Here is a 27,750-nt window from a genome sequence, read left to right as displayed (position 1 = left end):
TGAGCACCTCTGCCTTTTCTTTGTCATCTGTTATCGTTTTGCCATCCTTATTTAATAGCTGAACCACCATTTCTTTTCTCTGCCTTTTACTGTGCACGTAGCTGAAGAAAGCCTTTTTGTTGTTTTTAGCATCCCTCGCTAACCTCCGCTCGTTCTCTGCTTTAGCCTTCCTGACGCCATCCCTGCAATTCTGTGCTACCTGCCTGTACTCTTCCTTTGTTGCTTGGCCTTCCTTCCACTTCCTATAGGTGTCCTTTTTTGTTTTCAGGTCATCCCTAAGCTTTTTGTGAAGCCACATTGGCTTCTTCTGTTGTCTTCCACCTTTTCTTCTTGTTGGAATTGTTTGTCATTGTGCCTTGAGAATTTCCTTTTTTAAAAAGTCCCACCCATCTTGGACTCCTTTTCTCATTAGAGTCGCTTGCCATGGGACCTTACTTATTGTTGTGAGTTTATGAAAATCAGCTTTCCTAAAATCCAGGGTACGCGTTTGACTACACTTGGCTTTTGCTTCTTTTAGAAACAAGAAGTCAAGTATAACATGGTTGCTTTCCCCAAGAGTTCCTGTAACTGCAGCTTGATTCACTAAGTCACCTCTGTTGGTTAGGATCGAGTCAAGGATAGCTGATCCTCTAGTTCCTTCCTCCACTTTCTGTAGGAGGAAGTTACCAGCAACACAAGTCAGGAACCTCTTGGAGGGGCCATGTTTTGCAGAATTTGTCTCCCAACAGATATCGGGGAAATTGAAGTCCCCCATTACTGCTACATCTTGCTTCCTCGAAACATTGGCAGTTTGCTTTTCAAAAGTTTCATCCTCATCTTCTCCTTGGTTGGGTGGCCGGTAGTAGACTCCGACCACCATGTTCCTTTTATTCTTTGCTCCATTTATTTTACCCCGGATGCTCTCAATGGGGCTCCCAAGCACCTCCTCCTGTATTACATGGAAGCCCAGCATGGAGGGAAACTGTAGGCGCTCGCTGGCGGTGGTGCAGGCGGCTGCGTGTTTCCGGACCCAGGGTGGCTTGGCTGCCCCGTGGGGACTCCCTTTCAGTCGATGCTTGTCAGTGACTCACCTGTTACTGAGGGAGACGTGTGGCCCTGCTTGCACGCACGTGCATGACTCAGACGTTTCTGGTTCCTCTGCTGTCGGCTGGTGTCGGGGGCCTCGTCCCCTTGTGGGGGGCCTCTGCTTCCAGGGACGGTGTCCCCATTTCTTCCTCTGCCTTGCAGCTTTGCTGACTAGCCGGAAGCCTGGCTTTGCTGGGGCGATTGCTGCCTCGGTCTGTGCCGCAGACTTGGGAGTCGCCAGCCTGAGGCGATATGGCCATCGCTCTGTGCTCCTGGCCCCACACATGGTCCTTACCACAGGAGGTTTTGGGGACCACGGTGGGCGTCACGGCCGCCTGACGGAACTGCATGTCCTAATCAAGGATGAGGGTGTCTGGAGAAGCGGCAGCCTCTGCCTGGCCCAGTCTGGGGAAGCCTGGGGTAAGCTGGGTTGGGGGCAGGAGGGGGGGGCAGGCAGCATGGCATGCAACCCCACCTCTTGCTGGCAGCAGTCAGAGCTCTGTCTCTTCCCCCCACAGATGGGCGGCTCTTCCACACATTGACCTTTCTACAGGCAGGCTGGGCTGTGGTGTTGGGGGGACGCAAGTCCCCAGGCAGCCCCGGCCTGGCACTCCGTCGCTTGAGAGTGTTGGAGGCTGCTGGCTCCTCGCCCCCTGGGGGTCCCGTGATCGAGCTTACTCAGCTGCCGCCGGTGAAGGATCTGGCTTTGCCCCGCTGGAGACACACAACGACGGAAATTTCATATCAAGGTAGAAGTGAGACTGGCCATCTGGGGGTGGTGAGAGCGCTTCGTGGTGTTCCGTGGTGTTCTGGCGCTGGACCACCCTGGCCCATATGATGCCCAGCGGGAGACTTCATAGAAGCCGCCTGCTGCTGCTCTCTTCTCCATGGAAGAGGGGTTGGGTAACACGGGGGGGGGGGGGTTAAATCCACCCCTTCCATTGCCAGTTGTTCTTCAGCCCAGGAGGGGAAGATCCCAGGGAAGACGTTGGAGGCCGCAGGACTCCGGTCTGACTTCCTGCTCTCCTTCCAGGTGAGGCGTACCTGTTTGTCTACGGTGGCTGTAGCTCCGGGCAGTCTGTACTGGCGGATTGGTGCTTCCTGCACTTGGAGGAGCTCTGTAGCCGACAGGTAAGGGGCGAGGCAGGGCGGAGCCCTCCTTTGGCCTTGTCTGTGAGCCTGCCATCTGTGCCGGTTCCAGGGCCATCTCTATTGGGGCTGGTCATCGAGTGGCAGGAGCTGGAGCTGAGGGATGTTCCCCAAGTCTCAGGGTCATTCCCACAACTGCATCAGTGGCTTAGCCCATGAGGACCGGAACAAGGATCACTGCTGCTGTGGTTCCTCATGCGAGCAGACAGTAACGTTTATGTGTATTGTTACACTTTTATCCTGCTGTTCCTCCAAGGAAGTTAAGGCAATGTACATGGTTCTTCCTGTGCCCATGTTATCCTCACAACAACCCTGTGAGGTAGGCTAGGCAGCCAGATAGTGACTAACTCAGTGAGTGGCTTAGCTGAGTTGGAATTTGAACCAGGTCCTCCCAGCCCTCCCTGGACACTCTGTCTGCTGCGTCACACTGGCTACAGTTTGGCTGTAAACCTGAGTGACTGAAGCGGCTTTCCTACCAGCCGGCACGATGAGAGCCTCGCAGGCCTCTCTCTTCGGCTCCTGGTATTGAGCTGGACCCTCCCCCGCCCCTAGCCTCTCCGTTCACTCAAAGCCTGGCAGCCCCTTCCCCTGGCCTGCTTTTCCACCCCTTCTGTTCTTAACCAGTCGTCAGTCCTCACTCCCCTGTCATTGCTAGGGCGGGGGAGGAGCCCCCCTGCCCCCCGAGCCCCCCCGGTGTCTTCCACCTACCTAAGACTGTGACGACCTCCTCCTGAAAGGCCGGCTGTGTCAAGGCAAGATTTGCAGCCTGCAAAGTGAGAGCAGGCCTGTGAAAACCAGAGAAGTCTTGCGGAAGGCAAGAGACCAAGTATCGTCTGCATCATTTGGGCGGCATCATTTATGGGAATGACTCCGATACCTGAGGTTTACCCAAAGCCCCCGCTCTCTTGGAGCCTGCTTGTGGTTGCCACCAGCTCACGCCTTTCCTTTTGCTCCACCCTCTTAGATTCCTGTGGAAGGCCACGTCCCAGTTGGCCGTCACTCCCACAGTGCCTGTGGCTGGAAAGGCGGGGTCCTCATCACAGGGGGCCTGGGAGCAGCAGAGCAGCCCCTGGGCAGCATCCTGTTTCTGAGGCCAGCAGAGGGTGGCTTCCAGTGGCATGCGATTGAGACGTGCCCACCCCTCACTCCTAGGTAAGTGATCCAGCCCTCCCCTGCATTTGGGAGGTGCAGCCCCTCTGCATGGGAGGGTGTGCTGCCTTCCTGGGTATTTCAGCCAGCGTAAGAACTAAGTTTCTGTGAAAGGGTTCATGGGACAGGCAGCCCCAGAGGACTCCTGGGGAACCTCATAGGGGCTGGAGGAACTCCCCAGGAAGGAAGGTTTGTTTGTTTAGCACCCTGCCTTTCCACTAAGCAAAGGACTCTCAAGGCAGCTAACTATCATAGTAATAAAAACATTTTTAGAAATAAGAACTTTATTACAACGGTAATAAAATAAATACATTAAAGCACAGTTAAAAACACACCAACAACATAAAAACAGTGCCCAACCCAGGAGACCAGCTGCATGCTGGAGGCCTGCTTCAGTCGAATGGTCCTTGCCTTCCGGCAGAAGGACAACAGAGAGGGAGCCCGCCGAGCCTCCCTTGGCAGGGAGTTCCACAGCCTGGGCGTGGCCACCGAGAGGGCCCTCTCGCATGCCCATTGAATGCACCTCTGAAGGCCGGGGCACCAGGAGAGGGGCCTCTCCCAAAGTTCCTAAAACCTGGGCAGGCTCGTATGGGAGAAGGCAGTTGTTCAGGTGCCTGGCCATAAGGTGTATAGGGCTTTATAGGTCATAACCAGGACTCTGAAACAGACTGGTAGTAAGTGAAGCTGTTCTGACAAGGAGTTGCGTGCTCCCTGGAACTGGCCCTGCTCAACAGTCTGGACACAACATTCTGGGCCAGCTGAAGTCTCTGAAGCAGGGATGTTGGAGAAATCCTCCACAGACCCCAGTGAGGCCGGATTCTATTGAATCTAGCCCCCCGAAGTCCATGGAGGATTGGATCTCCTATCTTTTCTTCCAGTGCAAAGTCCTCGCCAGCGGCTCCTCCCTACCTCCAGCTCCGAAGACCCAGCGGTACAGCCGCCATGGCCGTATCGCCGGACTGTGGACGCAAATGGCGTCTGGAACGCCATTTGCGTCCCTGCTGTCTAACGTGATAGGCTACGTAAAGATTTACGTAGCCTATCATGGTAAAGTGCAGGGATGCAAATGGTGTCGGCTATGCCGGACGCCATTTGAGGACGCAGACCGGCCACAGCCGGAAGTCCGGCAGTGGCTGGCCCCGGCCAGTGGCTCTGCAGACTCGCTGCAGACCGGATTGCCTCCCCCCCCCCCCGCGGACCCCCCAGTGGACCCAGGTAAGTGGGGTTCGTACACCCCTACTCTGAAGAGTTTTTGAAGGCAGCCCCACATACAGCGTGTTAACAGTTGTCCAAATGGGATTAACTAAGACAGGGGTCCCCAAACCTTTTGGACCTGTTGGCACATTTGGGAATTTGAGAACTTCTGTAGGCACCAGCACAAAATCCTAATCAGTGGATCGCCACTTTGGCATCTACCTCTTGCGTCTGTGGATCTTAGGCTGCATCTTATTCAGCAAAAACTTCTGCTTCATGTTTATTGGACACCGCAACACAACGTCTCATTAATAAGGGATTGTCTAATTTGGCTAACTGCTGGTGGTGCAACATGGCTAATGCTTCGTTTAAACATATGCTTTGGTAATATCCAGCAGGTGCTTCTTTTGGGGAGGAGGCTATTACACAGTTAAATTTTGTACTGGAACAGTTTTTAATATTCATTGACGTACACACTCTTTTAAATTATTTACCTGGTTCATGGAAATTAACAAGTGGTTGGCATATATGGATTCTCCGTGCCCTTTTGACAACTAAAAGACTGATAACACAGCATTGGAAGGATAAGCACTCATCTTCTATAATGCAACGGATAGAGGATCTTAAAACGCTTTCAATATTTGAACAGATGTCATATAGATGCCACCTTCAAATGGATACTACTTTGGGTATTTGGCCTGCTTTTGTTGATGCCTATGTATAATGGTTAGAAAGTTTGTGCATTTCATATGTGTTCATTACTATGGATATATACAAATCCATGTACGTATATTAAAAACAAAACACAAAGTTTTGTGGGTGCCCACGGGTGCCACATTGGCCCATGCGGGGAGAACTGAGCTAGGGTCAGAGAACTGGGCCCTGCTGTCCTCACATGCACCAGCCCCACATCGGCCCTGCCTCTTTTCTCATTTGCATAAAAAGGGGAGGTCCTGATGTGTGGCAGATCAGAGTATGAGTGTGGGAGCCTCCCCTTGCCTTCCTGTGAAATAAAGACATCTGTAGCAATGCCAGGGTTTTTTTATTGATAAATAACGACAGGCCAAGGCCTGGTCCCATGTGGAGGAAGACAGAACTCGGCCGGCAATGTCTCCCTCTGTAGGCAAGCTCCATTCACCACCACCAGGGGGAGCCCTGTTGCTTAGGCCTGTGACACAACCGTGGCTGGTCCAGTCAGGAGTTTATCACAGCTGTGGGAGAGACGGTCGAAATTGTGCCTCGCCAAATAAACAGGATGCATTTATACAGACTGAAAGTTAGGGAACAAAGAAAATGCGCTGTGCATTTTGAAGAGCTAATTTAGCTCAGCAACAGTCTTATCACCACAGCTGCCTTCCTATCTGCAGGGATGAGCTACTTTGGTGGATAGGAATTTCTTGCTTATAATGAGCAAGTTACAATTACCTTTTCATGGCAACACACACACACACACACACTCTCTCTCTCAATCCCATAGGCACCTTGCCTCAGCCCAACCACTTACAAGGCCTAGTCAGGCCTACCTTCACACTGCCCAAAATGGCCACCATGCTTCGGACGTCTGAGTCCAAAGCGGTGCACAGCCCTACAAGGAACGTGGTTTTGGCTGCTCTAGCAGCACTCCCAGACTTGCGGCTATCGTCCCAGTGGTGCTCTGAGGTTATGTTTACCCCCACCCCACCCCAAGTCTGGCCCCAACAGCACCCCTGTGTATTGCCCTTCAGAAAGCATCAGGTAAAGAGCCAACTACTCTGTCGCCCCCAAGCCTGTCAAGGGACTCGCCCTTGCACCTGGTTTGAAAGCCTACCCAGTCAGGACAGATTGGATGATAGTGTTATTTGGCAGGTTCACAATCCTTTTCCTTGTTGGCTAATCGTAGAATAGTAGACAAATAAGGTGGTCACAATTCATGCAGTTTGAGGGGCAACATTTTGCTTTGTCCAAGTGGCAAGCGTAGAAATCCTCCAAGGAAATGGAGCACGCACAGATTAGCAACCAGGCTGCTTGGGATCGGGTGGGGGGCTGGGTCTTGGCGCAAATGGACCCGTCTGGGCTCAGCTGACAAGCCATGGCTGCTCCTGACCGTCGCCTGCACTTTGCCCTTCCTTCAACCTCTGTCCAGGTACTCGCACACAGCCCACGTGCATCGTGGCAAGTTGCTGCTGGTCGGCGGAGTTTGGCTGCAGGCTCCTGCGGTGCCTGGTGTGGCTGTGGTGGATCTGGTGACGGGACTCGTTGTGGAGTATCACATTGACACGGTGAGTTGGGCTGTGTGAGAGCAGAGAGACGAGCAAGGCGATGGAGGGCTGTGAAGGGAAAGGCGAGGTGTTGGTGCCGGGCCTGGGAGTGGACAGCGGGAGTGCTAGTGCAAGGGAATTCTGGTGGGTGGCAGGGCTGGAATGCACCCTGGTGCGGGGGCAGGGAGCGTCTGTCTTGCCAGTCGCCACCTCTGCGCCCCTCCGCCAGCCTGGATCTCGGGGCCAGTCTTCCTCCTCTTTTCCAGGCGTCGCTCCTGGGGCCTTTGATGTTGCACAACCACAGTAGCATCTTCTTGCCAGACGAGAAGGAGGTGCTCCTCATTGGCGGCGGCGGCAACTGCTTCTCCTTCGGGAGCCACCTGAACTGGCCACCTGTCCGCCTGGCCCTGGGTGGCATCTGGGATGGGCCATGATGCCTGGGCAGCCTGCGGGCCTTTGCTTAGTGGTGACACGGGGAAGGGCTGGGCACTGAGCTGCTGGAGGAAGAGGCCCGCGCCCCTCTGTGTCGCGTGGCTGTGGGGTGGGGCTCTTTCCACGAGGCTCCGGAGAAGCAGCTGTGTCTTGCCAGAAGGCCATGTGGCTGTGGTGCTGGGAGAACGCGGTTTGCTCATAACTATCGCTTGCTGCCCAGAGGCGACAAATGATTGCCAAGTTAGCCACCTGTAATGTGTGTGCACATGCTTTCTTTGCACATGGATGATCAAGGACACGGGAAGCCCTTGGTGCTCTCGTGCAAAACCACAGGTAACTAGTGGATGTGGGGAGAGGCGTCTGCCTGATACAGAGGAGGACCCACGTGGGTCTTCTGCATGCAGTGCCTTGCTGTTGCCCCCACTCTTTCAACGTGCCCCTGGGCTCCGGCAGAGTCTCCCCCGTTAGGATGACAGCAGGGTGTCTCCGCCCTCCACAGGGCGGGTCAGCGACTCTTGATGGCTTCAGTGCTGATATCTTTCACTTCTGTTTCTAGGTGACTAACGCAAGCATTGCATCTCTCTTTATTTTTTCATGGTAGGCATGATGTATACTCTGTCTGGGAAATGTGTGCTACTGAGCTGTTCATGCCTCAAAAATATTTCCAAAAAAACCCCATTTTCAAATAAAACAGAATCTGAATATAACTTTTCATCCATGCTATGTGTACTTCAATGAATTTTCCTCCACAGAAAAATATTTCAGTTGGGGGTCTATTAGAAAAACTTCTGAGACACTTATACAGGATGTCGAATTAACATGGCATCTTTTCTTTTGCTTAAAGTCAAATATGCTAGATCAGGCCGCCATCAGTTCAGGGCAGAGGTGATTTTCCGGAATTTTTTCTGATTCAGACTTTTCCAGAAAACCCACATCACTGCCCGGAAAGACCATGGGATGCTTACAGAACTTTGTCCCTCCCATGGCTATTCTGTCTGTCCTCATACGGGTGCCGTTTAGCCTTCCTATAGTGGTCTTCCTATGGAGCAGTGAGGCGAGCCCCTTTTTCTTTTTTCTATCTTTGGGGTGGCTGGGACCCCTTCTAAGGGAAGCACTGGCTGCCAGCTGCACCCTTAAGGTTGCTTCTGGGCCCACCTGAGACTTAAGAGGTGTTTGTGGGAAGTGAAGATGGTGGTGGCTGGACAATCCCAGCTGCTAAGAAGACCCCTTAAAAACATTTTTATTTTTGAATCTGGAGGGTGAGGGCACGCTGGGAAGCTCCTAGGGAGAGGTCGGGGGGGGGGGCACACTGGCATCCACAGCTGTAGAGGAAGGAGAAGCACTCCTCACGTTGCGCACAACTGCACTTCCGCCACAGAATCCCTAGAAGCGGCATAGCAGCTTTAACCCTCCCCTCCTCCATCCAGACATCCACACCCACCCAAACAGGCTACAGGAAGCCACAGGATGCTGTTGCTTTTTCTATAACACATGAACACAGTCACCACTCCAGAAGCAGCTTCTCCAGGAGCCTTCTCCGATGGCAGCCACCTGTTCCAGCTGCTAAGCCCTCTAACGCACGGGTCCCCAATGTGGTGTTGAAGAAGCCATTACGTTGGGCCGGTCCCAACATGTCAGTGGCCCAGCACATGTAGCGGGGCATGCTCTAGACCTGGTTTTCTCAAATGGAGATGGTAATCTGAAGGTGGGGGACTTTGCATCAGTCCCTTTGTCATGGTCAGATCATTGCCTGCTGAGGTTTGGACTTACAGAGACTTTTCCCCCCTGCAAGGGTGGGGGACCTGTTAAGATGGAGGCAAACACCTCACCATGTTTTGCCTTTTCCCCATGAAGCCCAGAAGGGGGAACTGTGGTGAGGGGATCCTAAACATGCAGTTCTTGAGGCCAGAGAAATACAGTCCCCAACCGGGCGCCCTCCTGTTGTCTTCCTTGGTGGGGTTTATCTACTGCGTGGGGTATGCTGTGACTAGGTTCTGAGTTCTACACCCTGTTGAGGTGTCGGGGGCACTTTGGGGAGGCAGCTCTGTTTGCACTGCCATGCCCACAACTCGCCCATGGCATGCCCTAGTTTGCTCGCGCTGCCAGTGTAACTTTGCTGCCGGCACTGGCAAAGGCTCCCACACATGTGCAGGGCCAGTTGTGCTGGCAGAGGTGCTGCCCCACTGGTGGGATGAGAAATCTGCCGCGTCCTGATGCCATTCAGCCACCGGGTCTGCCACGGCCTTGACCTGTTTGAGTCAAGCCTGTCAAAAAAGGACACCTTCCTTCACTCACTAACACTCCTCAGAACCTGGAGGACGTCGGACCACTGGAGTGCCAATGAACGCACCATGCAGCAGATGTAGGATATGCTTCAGCAGTGTGTAATGGCAGAATTGGCGGAGGAAGGAATAGGGCGCATGCAAGCAGCGAGCTTTGGTGTGGGTTTGTGGGCTTCCTGGCGCTCCCCAGCTGCCCCTGGCTGCTGAGCTAGACGGGCCCGTCTTGGCGTGTTGGGGCTGCTGGAACATCAGATGCTCTTCTGATGTGTTAGTACAAGCAGCATGAGCCCCTGCAGAGTCTCCAGCGACCTACTGGAGACTGCAGTTGTCTAAAGGGTGCCTGTGTGAACACGCATGCACCTGCCCAAAGGCTTCTCTGGAAGAAACGGCTGCACAGTAAACTCTGGCCGTTGGCAAGAAGGTTGTGACCTTGGAGAGCAGCCAAGTCCAGTTTGTGTGAGGAGCAAAGGTGGCGATTGGGCAATGGGACGGCCCCACCTCCCCCTGGCCGCTTTTGTGCGTGTTGCATTGAGAAACAAGCCTCGACTCTGTTCTAGATCCCAGCGCAGCCACGGCTGTTGGTGATGGAGTCTTGGGGGGGCCACAGGCCTGTTCCTCCTGCTCTGCACCGCCTGCCTTTTCTTCCTCTCAGCCTGGAGGAAAAAGGTCCCTGGAGAAGAGAGGCTGCCTCCCGGCCCTGCCCTCTGCCCTGGATTGGGAACCTCCTGCAGCTGGACACCGGGAGCTTCCCCAAGTCTTTGGGGAGGGTGAGCATATCGCGTGCGCGCTCTGGAGGCAGCTGTGCCGCAGGCCGGCCCCACGCGGCCGGGGGCTGTGCAGCTGCAGGGGCCTCCGGAGCCTCTCCTCCTCCAGTGCTTCACAGCCTGAAGCAGAAGGATCCCGGCTGGGCCCGACTGCCTGCGCGGGAGACTTGGGCAGGGGTTACCCGATGCTGCGGGTGGGAGATGCCTCAGCTCCCTGCCACTGGAAGAGGCTCTTGCTGTCACCGCAGATCAGGCAGGAAGGCTACAGGGGGCACTGGAGATGGGGGGGCACCTCTTTCCTCCTTGTGGGGCCAGGGGCATCATCTAGAGTGGGGGAAGGGGCAACCTCAGCATAATTTCATGCAGGTGGGGGAGCTGGAGGGGGCTGAAATGGATGGCGCAACCGTCTGACCTTCCCCAGGCAGCTCCTGGGGGTGTGGGGGGAGAAGGAGAGAGAGAAAAGGGCATGGCAGAGAGAGAGAGGGAGAGAGAGAGAGAGAAGGGTTATCCCTGCCCACTTTGGCTCTGGCCCTGTCCACAGCCAGGACAAAGCCGGACAGATCCTCCCAACACCTGGGAATGCATCATGATGGGTGGTATAGAAGTATTTCAGATTAATGAAATGCAGCCCCCACGAGAAAGAAGGCTCCCCATGCCTGACTTAGAAGCCCCTCAGGGCCCCAAAGCAACGTGGAAGCTACGGGGTGGGGGCATCGTGGCAGCTGGGGTCCAAGGATCTGTTTCCCTTGACCCAGTCTGGCCCAAGCACGTACCCACACACCGGTCTGAGGGCTACCAACCAATGGCCTCGTGCAGCTATTCCGTCTTTGCCTTCTGAATGTATTTTGTTTCCTGGTAAGAAAAAAAGGCAGCAGAAATGGAAGGGAAAACACGGGAGGCCTACACTGGGAAGAGGTCATCATCTGGACCCTGCAAAATTCCACATTTGAGGCAGGGCAGTGGCTGGATAAAAGGCACACCTGGCCGGCCACACCCTTGCAGGGAGGGCTCAGTTTTGCTGCCTGACTGGGAGGGTGCTTGGGTAACTCTCCAGCAGGGGGTGGGGGGAGGTTGGGCCCCCCGGATGGCCTGGGCTCTGGCCAGGCTGTGTGCACATGCCCCCCCCCCGCCCTTCCCAGCAGCCTGCATGAAGCTGAGCCACTCCGCTTCCTGTGCTTCCCCCTCAGCAGCTGAGCCAGAGGTACGGACCGGTGTTCACCATCTCCCTCGGCTCCCAACGGGCCGTAGTGCTGTACGGGCACGAGGTGGTGAAGGAGGCCTTGCTGGCACGCGGGGACGAGTTCAGCACCAGAGGAAACACTCCCATCCTGGAGAAAACAGCCAGCGGGACAGGTGTGTTTCTTGTGAATACAGCGCAGAGAAGAGCTGTAAACCAGGACCGGCAAGACGGTCTTGCTAGACAGAACCAGACCAAAGGTCAGAAGAGCAGCCCGCTGTCCCAGGGCGACTCATCCAAGCAGGGGCCTCCTCCAGGCACTGAGCACAGCTCCCAAGGCCTCCATTGCAGCCCCCAAAGGTGCCCTGGCCCCAGTTCCTGCTCCCAGTGATCTTGGCACAGACCACAGTGCCCTGCCTGGTAGCAGCATCAAGGAAAACTGGTCAGCATCAGGATCACTGGGTAAGGAGGTGGGGGGGGGGAGAAAAGGCTTTCCACTCCCCTCCTAGAGAACCCCATCTGGATCCCTTTTTCCTCCCTGGAAAGAGCAATCCTGTATCAGGATTGCCTGGGGAGGGGGAAGGCCCTCTATCCCCCCCACACAGGCAATCCTCATACAAATCACTCTTTCCCTGCTGCTGCTAATAGCAAGGAAAAATGGATCTGTGTTGAGCATCACTGGGGGTACCCTCTGACCCAGCACCAGGCCTGGCCCTTGAGGCCAAAAAGGTTGGGCACCCCTGCGCTAGGGCTTGCTCTCCGCTGGGCATTTCACAGGCTCAGGCTGATCCAGTGGGCACCCGCTCCCCCCCCCCCCGATCCAAGCCATGTGTGTGCGTGTGTGTCACAGTGTACAGCACAAAGGCCAAGAATGGTATCCTAGGTGAAATTGCACCTCAGTTCTGTGGTGCCCCCCCCCTTTTTATCAGATAAAACAGTTGCAAGCAGCTTCATACTGAGCCATACACTGTTTTTGGAAATTGCTCTCTCCACCACTGCTGTTCTCCTTGAGAGAGAGAAAGCAGCCCCCCCCCCCCGCGTCCTTTCCTTATCTCTCCAGAGGATTAGAAGACTGAGGCTCAAGGGGAGGGGAGGGAGGGACGCACTCCTGTGACTGCCATGGGGGGCGAGGAAGTGGGGCAAGGGGGGCTCTTCCAGGTTCCTCTAAATAAGAATGGGGCTGAGTGTGAAGACGAAAGACAAGAGGCAGAAGACGAAGGCTTTGGCAGGAGGAAGAGGCAGTGAAAGGGGCATTCTCTTTCCTTCCTTCCTTCCCCCCCTCCCTCTTGCTTCTCCTCCTCCCCCTTGCTTGGGAGTGGGCTAGGCTGTGTTTTCCCTTGGCTAGAGGCATGTGTGGGTCAGGGCTGACTGGCTCCGAGGACAGCCCGTTGCTCCAACACAGCCCCTGCTTTGCACGCACGAGGCGCCAGCTCACTCTCCAGGCAAAATGGCTCCGGGAGCAGGTGATGGGCAGGAGCTCTCTCTGCATGAGACCGTCAAGAGTGGCTTTCAGTCAGAGGAAGCCATGCTGGCTGGAAGGGACCAAGACCCACCCTTTATGGCAGGGGGGAGAAGCGCTCCGGTGCCATCATATAAAATATAGCTACAAGTGCCACGCACACAGCAAGGAATGTGGCAAGCGTCTTATCAAGCAAGAGGCCCTCATGGATTTGGGTGTCCTCTGCTCATGGCTTCCCTCTTGGCCCATCCTCCTCCTCAGGAATTGGCTTCAGCAATGGGGAAACATGGAAGGAACGCTGTCAATTTGCCATAACTACACTGCACTATCTGGAGAAGGGGCAAACAAGCCTTGAGAAGAGGATCCAGGAGGAAGCTGGTTTCTTGGTGGAGAGACTATGCGGCACAAAGGGTGAGAGAAGTCAATCCCTCGCTCCAGACTGCACAGCGCAGGCCTCCTCTTGCAGGCACACAGGGACGTTAGCAACAGGTGATGCTGTCACCAACCTACAGCCACCCTGCTGGATCGCGCTGGGAAAGGTGCATTTTCCAAAAGTCCTTTTAGTGCGTTGTTTTTCTTAAACACGGCTCTGGAGCGCTTCCGCTGCAGTGCGCCACATCCCCCCCACATTAAATCTTGGGCATGCCTAAATATGTGACCTGCCTGTGACCTCACAGCAACCTGGTAAAGGGGTGGGGCTGCCCCCTTTCCTCCACCTTTCCCCCCATTCCCTCTTTTTCCCCATTCACAGTAGGGCTGCTTTCCCATTCAGAATATGTAGCCTATATTACCAGTAGAAGCACACCAGCGCAATTTCTATCATCCGCAATTGCACAGTAGTAGCTTTCGCCATTCACAGTAACAAGCCCCTGTTTCCCATTCACAAAAGCAGGCTCGCGCTGTTTCTAGGCTTCACAAATGGCTTTCGCCATTCTATGTAACCTTATTTCAGAGTGCACTAGCAAGGGGGAGCTTGGACAGGGAGGAGAAAGGAGCCTCTCTCATTCGCTGAGCGGCACCTCTGGGTTTCTCGCCTTCGGAAATTGACCAGTAGTTGCTTTCACCATTCTATGTAGCCTTTACCGTTTTCAATTCATCAAAGTGCACTAGCCTGCTTTCAATCAGTTTGGATACCCAGGTAGGGGATTTAACCTTTTCATAGTTTGCAGCTTGCTTTTCCCATTCATCTTTTAATATTTTACAGTTCCAAATGGTGGAGAAGAGGGGAAAGGTGGGAGTTAAACTAAGGGGGCTTAATTCACCGCTTTCAAACTTCCCTGAGCAGGGGGTCCTACAGGGGTGGGGAACAAGCCTCTCTCATTCGCTGAGCAGCACCTACCAGGTTGATGATGTCCACTTCTACTCAGGCCACCCAACCCGGAAGTATAGATTTCAAGTCCTGTGTGACCTGTGAAAAGTGGGGTTTTAGGTACGGCATGTACCTAAAGCAAGCGCTTTTCTTGCTTCTTGTGTCCCAGACAGGCCAAAGCGGATTTCATGAAAATCTGGATATTTCCTGAACATGGTTCTCATTCCGTTTTCATGTAGATCCCCCACTGAACTCCATGCGTCTAGTGAACTGTGGCTTGCCTGGAGGGCAATTTCTCTCAGGGCCATGCTCCGGAGACAGAGGGGAGGGGATGGTGGAGGAGTTTGGGTTGACTGCTTTCCATGAGATGCAGTCATAGAATCATAGAATAGTAGGGTTGGAAGGGGCCTACAAGGCCAAAAAGTCGATTTGGGCTGATCAATTTCCATCTGAGAATTACCCCTCCCTCCCTGCCTCTCCCCCCAAAACAGCTATTTGGGGGGGGGGATTTCCCCTAGGCATCCAGGGGCACCTCCAGTCATCCCCCCCTCCCCGGGGAGAATGGCAGCTTCCGTGGTTGTTTTTCATTAGGACTGCAGTGCAGGGAGAACCTCCTCCAGTGACAATTCGAAAAAGATTCCCACAGCAACAGGCAGCACCTGCCGTTGTCCGACACAGTTTGGCCCTCTGTTGCCGCAACCCCTCCTTGGGAGCCGAGGTGCCGGAAGGCTCACAGCGGACGGTGGGCCGGCCAGGTCCTCGGGAACAGCTCCAGCAGCAGGATTGGTCCTCTCAGCTCTGAAACTGCTTGGTCCAAGCAGGGGGTGTGGGGGTGCGTACGCAGGTAGCTCCAAGGTTTTCCCAGCCTGCTTCCTTCCCTTCTCTGTCCTTGCCATCTCCAAAGGGAAGAGACAATCCCGAATTGTTTCTGCAGCACATAAGAGGGTTGGTACAAGAAGGCTCTCGGGCTAAACCCAGCCCACCAAGGCTACTGCCGTGTGGTGACTTGCGCTAGCCCAGTGGGGAGGAGAGAGACCTTTCCAGGCTCAAAACATTCAGGAACACCATTTCAGGCAGCTGACATCTGCCCATGACAGTGGCTGAGAAGTTTCAGCAAGGGCAGAATGCGGAAGCCCTCCTTGGCCTGGGGAAGTTCTGGAGAACAGAGGAGCCCTTCCCAGAGAAAGCCCAGGGCTGCCTGCACTGCCTGCTGACTTCCGGACCCAGTCCACATGCTGGTGATGGCCTTTCCGCACCAGCGTGGTCTGGGCTCGGCCTGCTTTAGGGAGCACCATCCTCAGGACGGAGCTCTGCATGCCCTCAGGTCTCCTTTGTGTGCCACCTATTATGATGGCAAACTTCATTTACTTATTTTTATGCAGCTTATTTATTCTTTTATAAAATCCACATTGCACTGTAGTGATCTGCGGATGACATCACACACAGCCATAACAGCTGCCGAGCGCCACGCGTGCAGCTGGCTGAGGAGGGGGCCCGGCCACCGGCAGGGTGTCAGGCCATTCAAAGAGGTCAGAGGTGCAGAGAAAGACCAAGTGAGGAAAAGGCCCCGAGAGGCGGCACAAAGTGTGGCGGGGAGAGTCAGGGAGCGGGTGAAGGCTCGGGAGGGGGGGGGGGCTGGGAAGGAAGGCGTTACGAAGCCCTCCCTAAGGAGGTGGGGAAACAGGTCTGCAACTCCCAGCAGCCAGAAGGATGCTGGCCAGGAACTGCAGCTCCAGGCCAGCAGGGAGAGAGGGCAGGCCAGGTGGAGACTGATGATCCAGCCTCACCTTGCTGTAGGAGCATTTGCTCTCCTCCTATCCCACACCTGGAACGCCACCTCTGTAGCCCAGCGGACCCTTTCTCATGGCAGCCAAGGGCAACAAGCAGAGTGGGGGGGGAGGGACCACCCTAGAGAATGGCCAGAGAAGCACAGGCAGCTGAACACGACAAGGCCACGAGGCTGGAGGCCACAGGGAATGGCCCCTGTGGCTGGGGCGGGCAACTGGGCCCCTCCAGACATTCTGGACTTCAACTCCCATAAACCCCAGTCGGCATGGCCAATGGTCAGGGATTATGGGGTCTGCAGTCCAAAATATCTGAAGGGCCCCAAATGTTGCTTACCCCTGCCATAGATGGTAGCAGGCCCCTCTGTCTTGCCCAATATCCAGAGGTTCAAAGAGATGACTTCCTTCAAGCCCAGGACTTGACTTGTAACTGGGAGGCAGCTGTAACTGTTGTCATCCCAAACATCTGGAGGGCCCCAGGTTGGGTAGGGCTCTGTTAAAATAACAAGGATCCTATACATACATCAGTATTCAAGCCAACATAAACATAAACCCAACAAGAGGTTACTTACTAGGCAGCTCAGAGCTTTCACTGTGGTGGTGCCTCCTTTAATGCAAAGGCAACACCATCCTCCACAGCTGAGGAGACAAAGACAGGAAGGGGAGGGAGCACGCAGGCGCACTGGCAGCGTCCCTCTACATGTCACAGAGCAATCCGTGGGGACCTCGTTCACCCACCAGGAGGAGTCTTCTTGGCTGGGAGGTCCATGGCCTAGCACCCGCCCGCCGCACCAGCCTGGTCAACAGCTGGCTGGCTACTGCATGAGCAGAGTGCTGGATGAAATGGACCCTTGGTCTGACCCAGCAGGGCTGTTCTCACGTTCTCATGCCCAGCCACAGGTCTTGAGATGTTGCCGCTCGTGCATTGGCAGGAAGGCCTTTTGACCCCAGCAGCTTCCTGAGCCAGATGACCACCAACATCCTCTGCTCTGTTGCCTTTGGGAGTTGCTTTGATCATGAAGATGAGGATTTCCAGAGATTGGTTCACCTGCTGGAGGAAAACGCCCACCCCCAGTCCTGCACAATGACAAAGGCAAGTCCAGGGCCAGGTGGAGCTGTGGCGGTCCCACTCCTGCAGCTGGGAGGTAGGCAAGGGGGCACTGCTCAGGTTGGACAGGCAACGGAACGTGGCAGAAGAAGGGCCAGGCCACTGGGGCATCCCCGCCCCCTCCGGAGGAGGAGTGCTGGATGCTGAGGGGGAATTGCTCATTGCTCAGCCACCCATTTGTCTCTGTGGAGCAAGAAGGGACCAAGGCATCCAGTCCATGACAGGCAGGAGATGTGCTGGGGTGGAGAGACCAGGGTGGGGGCAGGATGGGTCCTGCTTGCACTGTCCAGCCAGCGCTCGCCCTTCCTCAGAGGCAAGTGCAGCAGCAGCTCCTGCCTCCCCTGCAGCCAGTGGTGATGAGAAGGAGAGGAGTCTCCCCGTGTGGGGAGGAGCCATGGGAGTTGTGGTTCTGAAGCTGGAGGAAAATGGCTGGTGATGGCAGCTTCTTCTGCCTTCCTTGCACCAGTGGAGACAGCCATGAAGGGAGGGAGCTGTGGCCCTCATGTCCTGTTTGTGGGCTTCCCCACTGGGGCAGCTGGTTGGCCACTGTGTAAACAGAATGCTGGACTAGATGGACCTTGGTCTGATCCAGCATCACAGCTCTTATGTTCTTATGAAGGCTAGAAGAGCACCAGCAGTGGAATAGGTTTTCCCAGAGAGCCTGGATGGACGGAGGTCTCACAGTGGAAAGGAACTCCACCCACTCATGTCAGACTCGAGTCCTCCCAACCCCCCAGCTGCCACCATGGTTCTCCCCCAGCCTCCTCTTATGTTTGAGGGTCCATCGTGGAAACCTTCCTGCAATAACTGCTCAGTCCCCCACAATCAGCACCCCCCACCCCATCCCCTCAGTCTCTCTCCTCAGAGTTCTCCTTGCCCAGCACGTGTGGGGGCCATGATGTGGTGCTGAGCCGTAACAGAGTTCCCTTGTTATCATAGAATCACAGAATCATAGAATAGTAGGGTTGGAAGGGGCCTACAAGGCCATCGAGTCCAACCCCCTGCTCAATGCAGGAATCCAAGTCACAGCATCCCTGACAGATGGCTGTCCAGCCTCGTCTTGAAGGCCTCCAGTGTGGGAGAGCCCACCGCCTCCCTAGGGAATGGTAGGGAAGAGCACTGTTGCACTTGAGTTCTTGGTTCTAAGGGAAGCAAAAGCCGAGTGTAGTCAAACACGTACCCTGGATTTTAGGAAAGCTGATTTTAATAAACTCAGAACAATGATCAGTAAGGTCCCATGGCAAGCGACGCTAACGAGAAAAGGAGTCCAAGATGGGTGGGATTGTGCCTTGAGAAAGGAAATTCTCAAGGCACAATCACAAACCATTCCAACAAGAAGAAAAGGTGGAAGACAACAGAAGAAGCCAATGTGGCTTCACAAAAAGCTTAGGGATGACCTGAAAACAAAAAAGGACACATATAGGAAGTGGAAAGAAGGCCAAGCAACAAAGGAAGAGTACTATGTAAATGTGTCTGCCTGTTTCAGCGGGGTGCTGCATGGTACTTAAATGACATGCGGCCCAGCACATGACCCACACATCTGCATACAGGTTGAGCATGCCAATTTATGTGTATACACATTTAGAAGTAGCCCTTTCCTGGAGCGGCAAGGGGCCAAGATTCAGTTCCAGGTCAGAGGGGGCCCCAGCCCTCAGCTCCAAGCCCTCAGCATTTAACCCTTTACACGACACTCCAGAAAGTTTGGCAAAGAGGTATTCCAGCCAGGGAAGGCAGGCTTCAGAGAGCAAGCAGGGGTTCTTTGTGTCTAGAATTGCTGCTGAAGAAAACAAACAAACAGAAACAATCAGGAAGCAAACAACCCCCCCTCCCGAAAATCAATTAAAAAAAAACACATCGTGAATGACTCGCTATGAAGGTGGTGCCAGCGTGAGAGATTTGGATTCTGGGACCACGGGCTATACTTCCTGGAAGATGGACTGTTGGCAAGGGACGGGTTGCACCTCACAAAGGACGGGAAGAATGTGTTTGGCCACAGCATGAAGAACTTCATCAGGAGGGCTTTAAACTGAATCCTACGGGGAAGGGAGATGTAAAGTTGGGGGTAACAATGGATGAAGGCTCACACACTGCAACAGAGAGAATAGCTCTGATAGCGCCCAGTAATAGTCTTCAGACACATGTAGGAAGAAAGCCAGACTGTGAAGCACATGGTCTTTGATGTCGATATACTAATGCCCAGAGTATGGGAAACAAACAGAATGAACTTGAACTCTTAATGCAAAAGAAAAATGATTGGAATACAGCAATTGAAGGATATAACTTGTTCAAAAAGAACAGGAGGAACAGAAAGGGAGGTGGAGTTGCACTGTATGTGAAAAATACATATCACTGCACAGTAATACAGGGGGATGAGCTTGGTAGCCCCATCGAGAGCATCTGGATCAAAATAAATGGAGCAAAGAATAAAAGGAACCTGGTGGTCAGAGTCTACTACCGGCCACCCAATCAAGGAGAAGATGAGGATGAAACTTTTGAAAAGCTAATAGCCAATGTTTCAAGGAAGCATGATGTAGTAGTAATGGGGGACTTCAACTTCCCCGATATTTGTTGGGAGACAAATTCTGCAAAACATGGCCCCTCCAGGAAATGCCTGACTTGTGTGGTGGATCACTTCCTCCTACAGAAAGTAGAGGAAGGAACTAGAGGATTGGCTATCCTTGATTTGATCCTAACCAAGAGAGGTGACTTCGTGGATAAAGTAGCAGTTACGGGAACTCTGAGGGAAAGTGACCATGTTGTACTTGAGTTCTTGGTTCTAAGGGAAGCAAAAGCCGAGTGTAGCCAAACGCATACCCTGGATTTTAGGAAGGCCATTTTTAATAAAGTCAGAATAATGATCAGTAAGGTCCCATGGCAAGCGACTTTAACGAGAAAAGGAGTCCAAGATGGGTGGGAGCTTTTAAAAAAGGAAATTCTCAAGGCACAATTACAAAGCATTCCAACAAGAAGAAAAGGTGGAAGACAACAGAAGAAGCCAATGTGGCTTCACAAAAAGCTTAGGGATGACCTGAAAACAAAAATGCACACATGTAGGAAGTGGAGAGAAGGCCAAGTAACAAAGGAAGAGTACAGGCAAGTAGCGCAGAATTGCAGGGATGGCGTCAGGAAAGCTAAAGCTGAGAATGAGCTGAGGTTAGCGAGGGATGCTACAAGCAACAAAAAGGCTTTCTTCAGCTACGTGCATAGTAAAAGACAGGAAAGAAATGGTGGTTCAGCTATTAAATAAGGATGGCAAAATTATTATAGATGACAAAGAAAAGGCAGAAGTGCTCAGTTCCTACTTTGGCTCAGTCTTCTCCTGAAAGAGGGTCTATGTCCCCCCTGGCAAAGGCGAAGAACAGGCTGAAGGGGCAGGATTGCAGCTTGAGATCGATAGGCATATGGTCAAGGAACACGTAATTACTTTGAATGAGTTCAAATCTCCAGGGCCAGATGAACTGCATCCTAGAGTCATAAAGGAACTGGCAGATGAACTCTCTGAGCCGCTGTCTATTCTCTTTGAGCAATCATGGAGGACGGGTGAAGTGCCAGATGACTGGAGGAGGGCTAATGTTGTTCCTATCTTCAAAAAGGGTAAAAAGGAGGAACCTGGGAGCTACAGACCAGTCAGTCTGACATCAATCCCTGGGAAAATTCTGGAGCAGATGATAAAGCAATCCATCTGGAAGCAGCTTGAAAACAATGTCGTGATTACTCCAAGCCAACATGGATTTGTCAAGAACAAATCCTGCCAGATGAATCTGATCTCATTTTTGGATCAGGTAACCTCCCTTGTGGACTGTTGGAATGCTATAGACATAATATACCTCAACTTCAGCAAAGCTTTCGACAAAGCGCCCATGATATCCTGATGAGCAAACTAGCTCAAAGTGGGCTGGATGAAACAACAATCCAGTGGAGCCACAGTTGGCTACAGAATCGGACTCAAACAGTGCTTATCAATGGGATCTTCTCCAACTGGGAGGTAACGAGCAGGGTACCGCAGGGTTCAGTCCTGGGCCCAGTACTCTTCCACATTTTTATGAATGACTTGGAGGAGGAGGTGCAGAGAATGCTGATCAGATTTGCAGATGACACAAAATTGGGCGGGATAGCTAATACTTTGGAAGACAGAAAGAGAATTCAAAGTGATCTGGATAGACTGGTGCGCTGGGCAGAAAACAACAGAATGACATTGAATAGGGATAAATGCCAAGTTCTGCACCTAGGAAAAACAAACCAAATGCACAGTTACAAGATGGGGGATATGTGGCTCAACAACATGACAAGCGAGAAGGATCTTGGAATTGTTGTCGATCACAAGCTGAATATGAGCCAACAATATGATGTGGCTGCAAAAAAGGCCAATGATCTTTTGGGCTGCATTAATAGAAGCAAAGCTTCCAAATCCCGGGAAGTCCTAGTTCCCCTCTACTCAGCACTGGTTAGGCCTCATCTGGAGTACTGTGTCCAGTTCTGGGCACCACACTTTAGGAAGGATGCAGACAAACTGGAGAGGGTTCAGAGGAGGGCCACAGAGACGATCAGGGGACTGGGAGCAAAGCCCTATGAAGAGAGACTTAAACTCAAACCAGACAAGACGGAGGTCCTGTTAGTGGGTGGTTCGTCTGCCCGGCTAGGTGATATTCAACTTGTTCTGGAGGGGGTTGCACTCCCCGTAAATGATCACGTTTGTAGTTTGGGGGTGCTTTTGGATCCAGAACTGTCACTTGAGGCACAGCTGAACTCAGTGGCACGGAGCACTTTTTATCAGCTTAGGCTGGTATACCAACTATGCCTTTATTTGGACAGAGATGGCCTAGCTACAGTTATCCATGCTCTGATAACTTCTCATCTGGACTGCTGCAATGCATTATACGTGGGGCTGCCTTTGAAAACGGTCTGGAAACTTCAGCTGGTCCAAATTAGGGCAGCAAGATTGTTAACAGGGACTGGCCAGTGAGCTCATATTACGCCGGTGCTTTTCCAGCTGCACTAGCTGCCAGTCCATTTCCGGGCCCGATTCAAAGTGCTGGTATTAACATTTAAAGCCCTGAACGGCTTGGGGACAGGTTATCTGAAGGATCGCCTCCTCCCATATGTGCCTGCCCGGACCTTAAGATCTTCCTCAGCGGCCCTTCTCCGTGAGCCCCTTCCAAAGGAAGTGAGGCCGGTGGCTACTAGGAGGAGGGCTTTTTCTGCTGTGCCCCCCACCCCCGCTGTGGAATGAGCTCCCTAGTGAGGTTCGCCTGGTACCTACATTGTATTCCTTTCGGCGCCAGGTGAAGACCTTTTTATTTTCCCAGGCATTTTAGCATTTTAGCTTTCTAGACTTAGCTTGCTGTTTTAAATCTGTATTTTAATTTCCTGCACTGCTGCTAGGCTTTATTGTGGTTGTACTGTTATATTGTGGTTTTAATGTTCTATATATTTTAAATTGTTTTGTGTGCCATTTGCTTTTAATTTTTGTGAACCGCCCAGAGAGCTTCGGCTATTGGGCGGTATAGAAATAAATAAATAAATAAATAAATAAATAAATAAAATTGGGCATGTTTAGCCTTGAGAAGAGAAGACTGGGGGGAGATGGGATAGCGCTCTTCAAGTACTTGAAAGGTTGTCCCAGAGAGGAAGGCCAGGATCCCTTCTTGATCATCCCAGAGTGCAGGACACGGAATCATGGGCTCAACTGACAGGAAGCCAGATTCCGGCTGAACATCAGGAGAAACCTCCTGACTGTTAGAGCAACACGACAATGGAATGAATTACCTAGCCCAGGGTGGTGGTGGGCTCTCCCACACTGGAGGCCTTCAAGACGAGGCTGGACAGCCATCTGTCAGGGATGCTCTGACTTGGATTCCTGCATTGAGCAGGGGGTTGGACTTGATGGCCTTGTAGGCCCCTTCCAACCCTACTACTCTATGATTCTATAACGATTGTTGGTCTCACTCCAACAACCCTGCAATGTAGGCCAGGCCCAACTTGGCCACAGGTTCCCCCACAGTTGACCCAGTAGCTCCCTTCCCAGGCCAATGGGCACTGTATTTAGCACTGAAGTTATACAGGTTACACCACATGAACTGGAAGTTGGATAAAAGTTTATTAGGGGAAAGGAACAAAGAGGAAGGAATGGGGAGAGGTGGTAGGTTGTACAGGAAATTACAAGCAAGGTACAATGCTCAAAGGAAAACCAGAAATGCCAAACACCAAGGCACACACTCCCAAGAGCAAAACAATAAAGCTCTTGGGAGCTCTAGTCTATACATACCAAAGTATAGGCTTCTCAGGATGGCCATCGACCAGCAGCGCACCCTAGTACAGTCAGGGCCAAGAAGAGACACCCGCCCCTTCTTTAGCCCTCTTTTTATTGCCCAGCCCTAGCTACTCAGGGCAGATTTGAAACACCCAATCCAAGCCCAGTCCCAGGACACCCCACTCCACCTCCCAAGGAGGCTGAAACTTCCCACCAAGCATGGCTGTTATCATTTTCCCAATTAGCTGGAGCGGAGCGTGGCCTTGAGCTGCAGGGCTGAGAAACGGCCAAAAAACAATCAACCTCCAGGTGGCTACTTCGTACATGACTACCCAAGCGGCCCTCATGGCTCCCACTTGTACTATCCCATTCTTGAGAGAAAAGGAACTGAGAATAAAACTGCCAGTATCATACTGCCCTATACAAATGTATGGTGTGGCCATACTTGGAATACTTTGTCCAGTTCTGGTCACCACACCTAAAAAAAGGTATTGTCAAGCTGGAAAAGGTGCAGAAAGGGCAACTAAAATGATCAAGGGGCTGGGGCAACTCCCCCATGAGGGAAAGTTAGAACTGCTGGGATTGTTTAAGCTTGGGAAAAACGTATAGTAGGGGGAGACATGATAGATGTGTACAAAATTATGCGTGGTGTGGAGAATGTGGACAGGGAGACATTTTTCTCCCCCTCTCAAAATACTAGAACCTGAGGTCATCCCGTGAAGCTGATTGGTGGGAGATTCAGGACATATAAAAGAAACTACATCTCCCACTTCAGGGAGGGAGCTTTTAAAAAAGGAAATTCTCAAGGCACAATCACAAACAATTCCAACAAGAAGAAAAGGTGGAAGACAACAGAAGAAGCCAATGTGGCTTCACAAAAAGCTTAGGGATGACCTGAAAACAAAAAAGGACACATATAGAAAGTGGAAAGAAGGCCAAGTAACAAAGGAAGAGTACAAGCAGGTAGCACAGAATTGCAGGGATGGCGTCAGGAAGGCTAAAGCTGAGAATGAGCTGAGGTTAGCGAGGGATGCTAAAAACAACAAAAAGGCTTTCTTCACCTATGTGCATAGTAGAAGGCAGAGGAAAGAAATGGTGGTTCAGCTATTAAATAAGGATGGCAAAACGATAACAGATGACAAAGAAAAGGCAGAGGTGCTCAGTTCCTACTTTGGCTCAGTCTTCTCCCAAAAGAGGGTCTATGACCCCCCTGGCAAAGGTGAAGAACAGGCTGAAGGGGCAGGATTGCAGCTTGAGATCGATAGGCATATGGACAAGGAACACCTAATTACTTTGAATGAGTTCAAATTTCCAGGACCAGATGAACTGCAACCTCGAGTCATAAAGGAACTGGCAGAAGAACTCTCAGAACCGCTGTCTATTCTCTTTGAGCAATCATGGAGGACGGGGGAAGTGCCAGATGACTGGAGGGGAGCTAATGTTGTCCCTATCTTCGAAAAGGGTAAAAAGAAGGAACCTGGGAACTACAGACCAGTCAGTCTGACATCAATCAGTCCTGGGCTCCGTGCTCTTCCACATAGACTGGAGCGCTGGGCAGAAAACAACAGAATGACATTGAATAGGGAGAAATGCCAAGTTCTGCACCCAGGAAAAAGAAACCAAATGCACAGTTACAAGATGGGAGATACGTGGCTCAACAACACTACAAGCGAGAAGGATCTTGGAATTGTTGTCCATCACAAGCTGAATATGAGCCAACAATGTGATGTGGCTGCAAAAAAGGCCAATGCTCTTTTGGGCTGCATTCATAGAAGCATCACTTCCAAATCCCCGGAAGTACTAGTTCCCCTCTACTCAGCACTGGTTAGGCCTCATCTGGAGTACTGTGTCCAGTTCTGGGCACCACACTTTAAGAAGGATGCAGACAAACTGGAGAGCAGTCAGGGGAGGGCAACAAAGATGATCAGGGGACTGGAAACAAAGCCCTATGAAGAGAGACTGAAAGAACTGGGCATGTTTAGCCTTGAGAAGAGAAGACTGAGGGGAGATATGATAGCGCTCTTCAAGTACTTGAAAGGTTGTCACAGAGAGGAAGGCCAGGATCCCTTCTTGATCATCCCAGAGTGCAGGACACGGAATCATGGGCTCAACTGACAGGAAGCCAGATTCCGGCTGAACATCAGGAAAAACTTCCTGACTGTAAGAGCAATACGACAATGGAACCGATTACCTGGGGAGGCGGTGGGCTCTCCCACACTGGAGGCCTTCAAGACGAGGCTGGACAGCCATCTGTCAGGGATGCTGTGACTTCGATTCCTGCATTGAGCAGGGGGTTGGACTCGATGGCCTTGTAGGCCCCTTCCAACTCTACTATTCTATGATTCACACAGTACATAGTTGGGAATTCACTACTACAAGATGTAGAGATGGCCACCAATTTCCATGGCTTCAAAAGCGGGTTAGCCAAATTCCTGGAGGATAAGGCTATCAATGGCTACTAGTCCTCATGGCTATGTGCTACCTCCAGTATCAGAGGTGGTATGCCTATGCATACCAGTTGCAAGCAAGCATGGGCAGGAGGGTGCTGTTGCACTCATGTCCTGCTTGTGTGTTTTCTGTGGGCAGCTGGCTGGCCACTGGGTGAACAGAATGCTGGACTAGATGGATGTTTTCCCTCTGTTGTTTCCTCTGCAGGTTTTGCTGTTTTTATGATTGTGACGTTATTGCTATTTAGGTATTCTATTTTGTTTATATTGGCTGTTGTAAGCTGCCTTAAGGCTACAGGGCCCTAAATTAATGATGTAGAAACTTGTGGAATGATGGGCATGATTTAGGCAGTACATGCTGGGGTGTGTAGAATCTGCTTTGGGGTGCTAGTTCCCAAGGCAACCATAATGCATAATCCTGTGTTAAGATGGGCACATTCTGACTTGTGTGCAGCTCTGCCAGAAAAGAAACTTCTCTCCCTTATATTGCATTGGGATTATTGCTTTGTCCAACCAGGGCAGTACCATATTTCCTGCTCTGAAGCCCTCCTTGTACGACAGCAGAGAATTCCCCAACCTGCAGCAATTTGATCCTGGGCATTTCTTGGATGAAAAGGGATCCCTGAGGAAGAGTGCATTCTTTATTACTTTTTCCACAGGTTAATGTGTCCTAGACACTCTTGACTCTATCAAGTCCAAACACTCTTAAGTTAAGCTGATTATCTAGATCCATTTCAGTCAAGCTTCAGGCCTGGTTTTGTGTCAAGGGCTCCTTGGCGGCCTCTTTCAGTCTAATCCAGTAGCCAAGTCCAGACACAGACAAAGGGATTCTTTTCAAAGCTTTATTCCTCTTTTACAACTTAACAACTCTACTGTTAGTGTAGCAGCCATATCGGGGGTCAGACTAAGTAGCCTCGTGCAGTCTCATGCTTCATGTTCTTGCTGAGCTCTTTCTCCCTTGAATATATTGTTGTAAGCTGACGAGACACAGGAATTCCTTATCTTGTCAAAGGTCATACAATTGTATATCTTGTTCTCTGCTGTTCTCTTCTGTTCTTTCCTTATCATGGCTACCCTATAACCCAGTTCTTGTATTATAAACAATAGTGCTAAGAGAAGAAATGTTGAGGACTGCAACCCCACGTGGGAGGGGGAGGAGGAGCCATTTCATATGTGTCACAATGTCTATAAAAACAATGTGCTGATGTATTTCGGGGCTTCTGGCTCTTTGGAAATGATTCCAGCCTAAAGCCCGCGCGTTAAATAAAGTATCTCTTTTTCCTTCACTCCGTGGTCTCTCTGACTCTGGGTTCTGCAACATTAGCAACTAGCTATGAGCAGCAGAGTTGTTGTTCAGTCGTTCAGTCGTGTCCGACTCTTCGTGACCCCATGGACCATAGCACGCCAGGCCTTCCTGTCCTGCGCTCTCTCCCGGAGCGTGCTCAAGTTCATATTCATTGCATCGGTGATGCTATCTAGCCATCTCATCCTCTGCCATCCCCTTCTCCTTTTGCCTTCAGTCTTTCCCAGCATCAGGGTCTTTTCCAGAGAGTTTTCTCTTCGCAAGAGCAGCAGAGTACCTATGCCCTATGTTGGAACAGTTGGTCCCCGTTTGAAGGAGAATCACTGGCAGACCTTGAACTTATGGGCTAGGGAGAGTCCCTCCCTTTTTCCCTTGGATCCTCTGGGCGCAACCGTTGTTTGCGCGCCAACCGGGCACTACGCCTCCTTTCCGCGCCCTCCATTTGGCGCCGCTCCCTGTGTTGGCGTCGCGTGTCCAGCAAGTCTGCTTCCCGCGCTCTCTCACTCCCAGGACTGCTATCTACGCTAGGAATGCCGGTGGGAGGAATCTCTGCCACCTGTTGGCCCTGGGAAGGATGAGCGTGCTCCTCTCCCAGGAGCGGCTGCTCTTCCTCAAAATCAGAACTACTCTGGGATTCTATG

General features: G+C 52.2%; 1 protein-coding gene across 22 annotated transcripts in view; it reads left to right on the top strand.

The window, feature by feature from the left end:
• LCMT2 (leucine carboxyl methyltransferase 2) overlaps positions 1 to 27,750 on the top strand; it is a 36,554-nt gene that overhangs the window by 6,140 nt on the left and 2,664 nt on the right. For 6 of the 22 annotated variants that reach the window (XM_084842183.1, XM_084842180.1, XM_084842202.1 and 3 more), the window contains 9 exons: positions 1,228 to 1,485; positions 1,584 to 1,814; positions 2,099 to 2,196; positions 3,179 to 3,366; positions 6,680 to 6,815; positions 10,066 to 10,275; positions 11,460 to 11,625; positions 13,170 to 13,319; positions 16,934 to 17,334. In XM_084842183.1, coding sequence (XP_084698309.1) covers positions 1,228 to 1,485; positions 1,584 to 1,814; positions 2,099 to 2,196; positions 3,179 to 3,366; positions 6,680 to 6,815; positions 10,066 to 10,275; positions 11,460 to 11,625; positions 13,170 to 13,319; positions 16,934 to 17,256 — 1,760 coding nt within the window. In that variant the 3' untranslated portion in view covers positions 17,257 to 17,334. Of the gene's footprint in view, positions 1 to 1,227; positions 1,486 to 1,583; positions 1,815 to 2,098; positions 2,197 to 3,178; positions 3,367 to 4,241; positions 5,587 to 6,679; positions 6,816 to 7,060; positions 7,945 to 10,065; positions 10,276 to 11,459; positions 11,626 to 13,169; positions 14,343 to 16,933; positions 17,335 to 27,750 lie in introns of those variants that run through there. The other 16 variants (XM_084842195.1, XM_084842194.1, XM_084842192.1 and 13 more) reach the window with 9 other exon arrangements.

Source organism: Heloderma suspectum, chromosome 3 (genome assembly GCF_057233095.1).
Source record: "Heloderma suspectum isolate Gila_16-S chromosome 3, 16-S_ref, whole genome shotgun sequence".
NCBI lineage: Eukaryota > Metazoa > Chordata > Lepidosauria > Squamata > Helodermatidae > Heloderma > Heloderma suspectum.
Note: the sequence above shows the minus strand (reverse complement) of the source record. Positions and strands in the feature narration are given on the sequence as shown.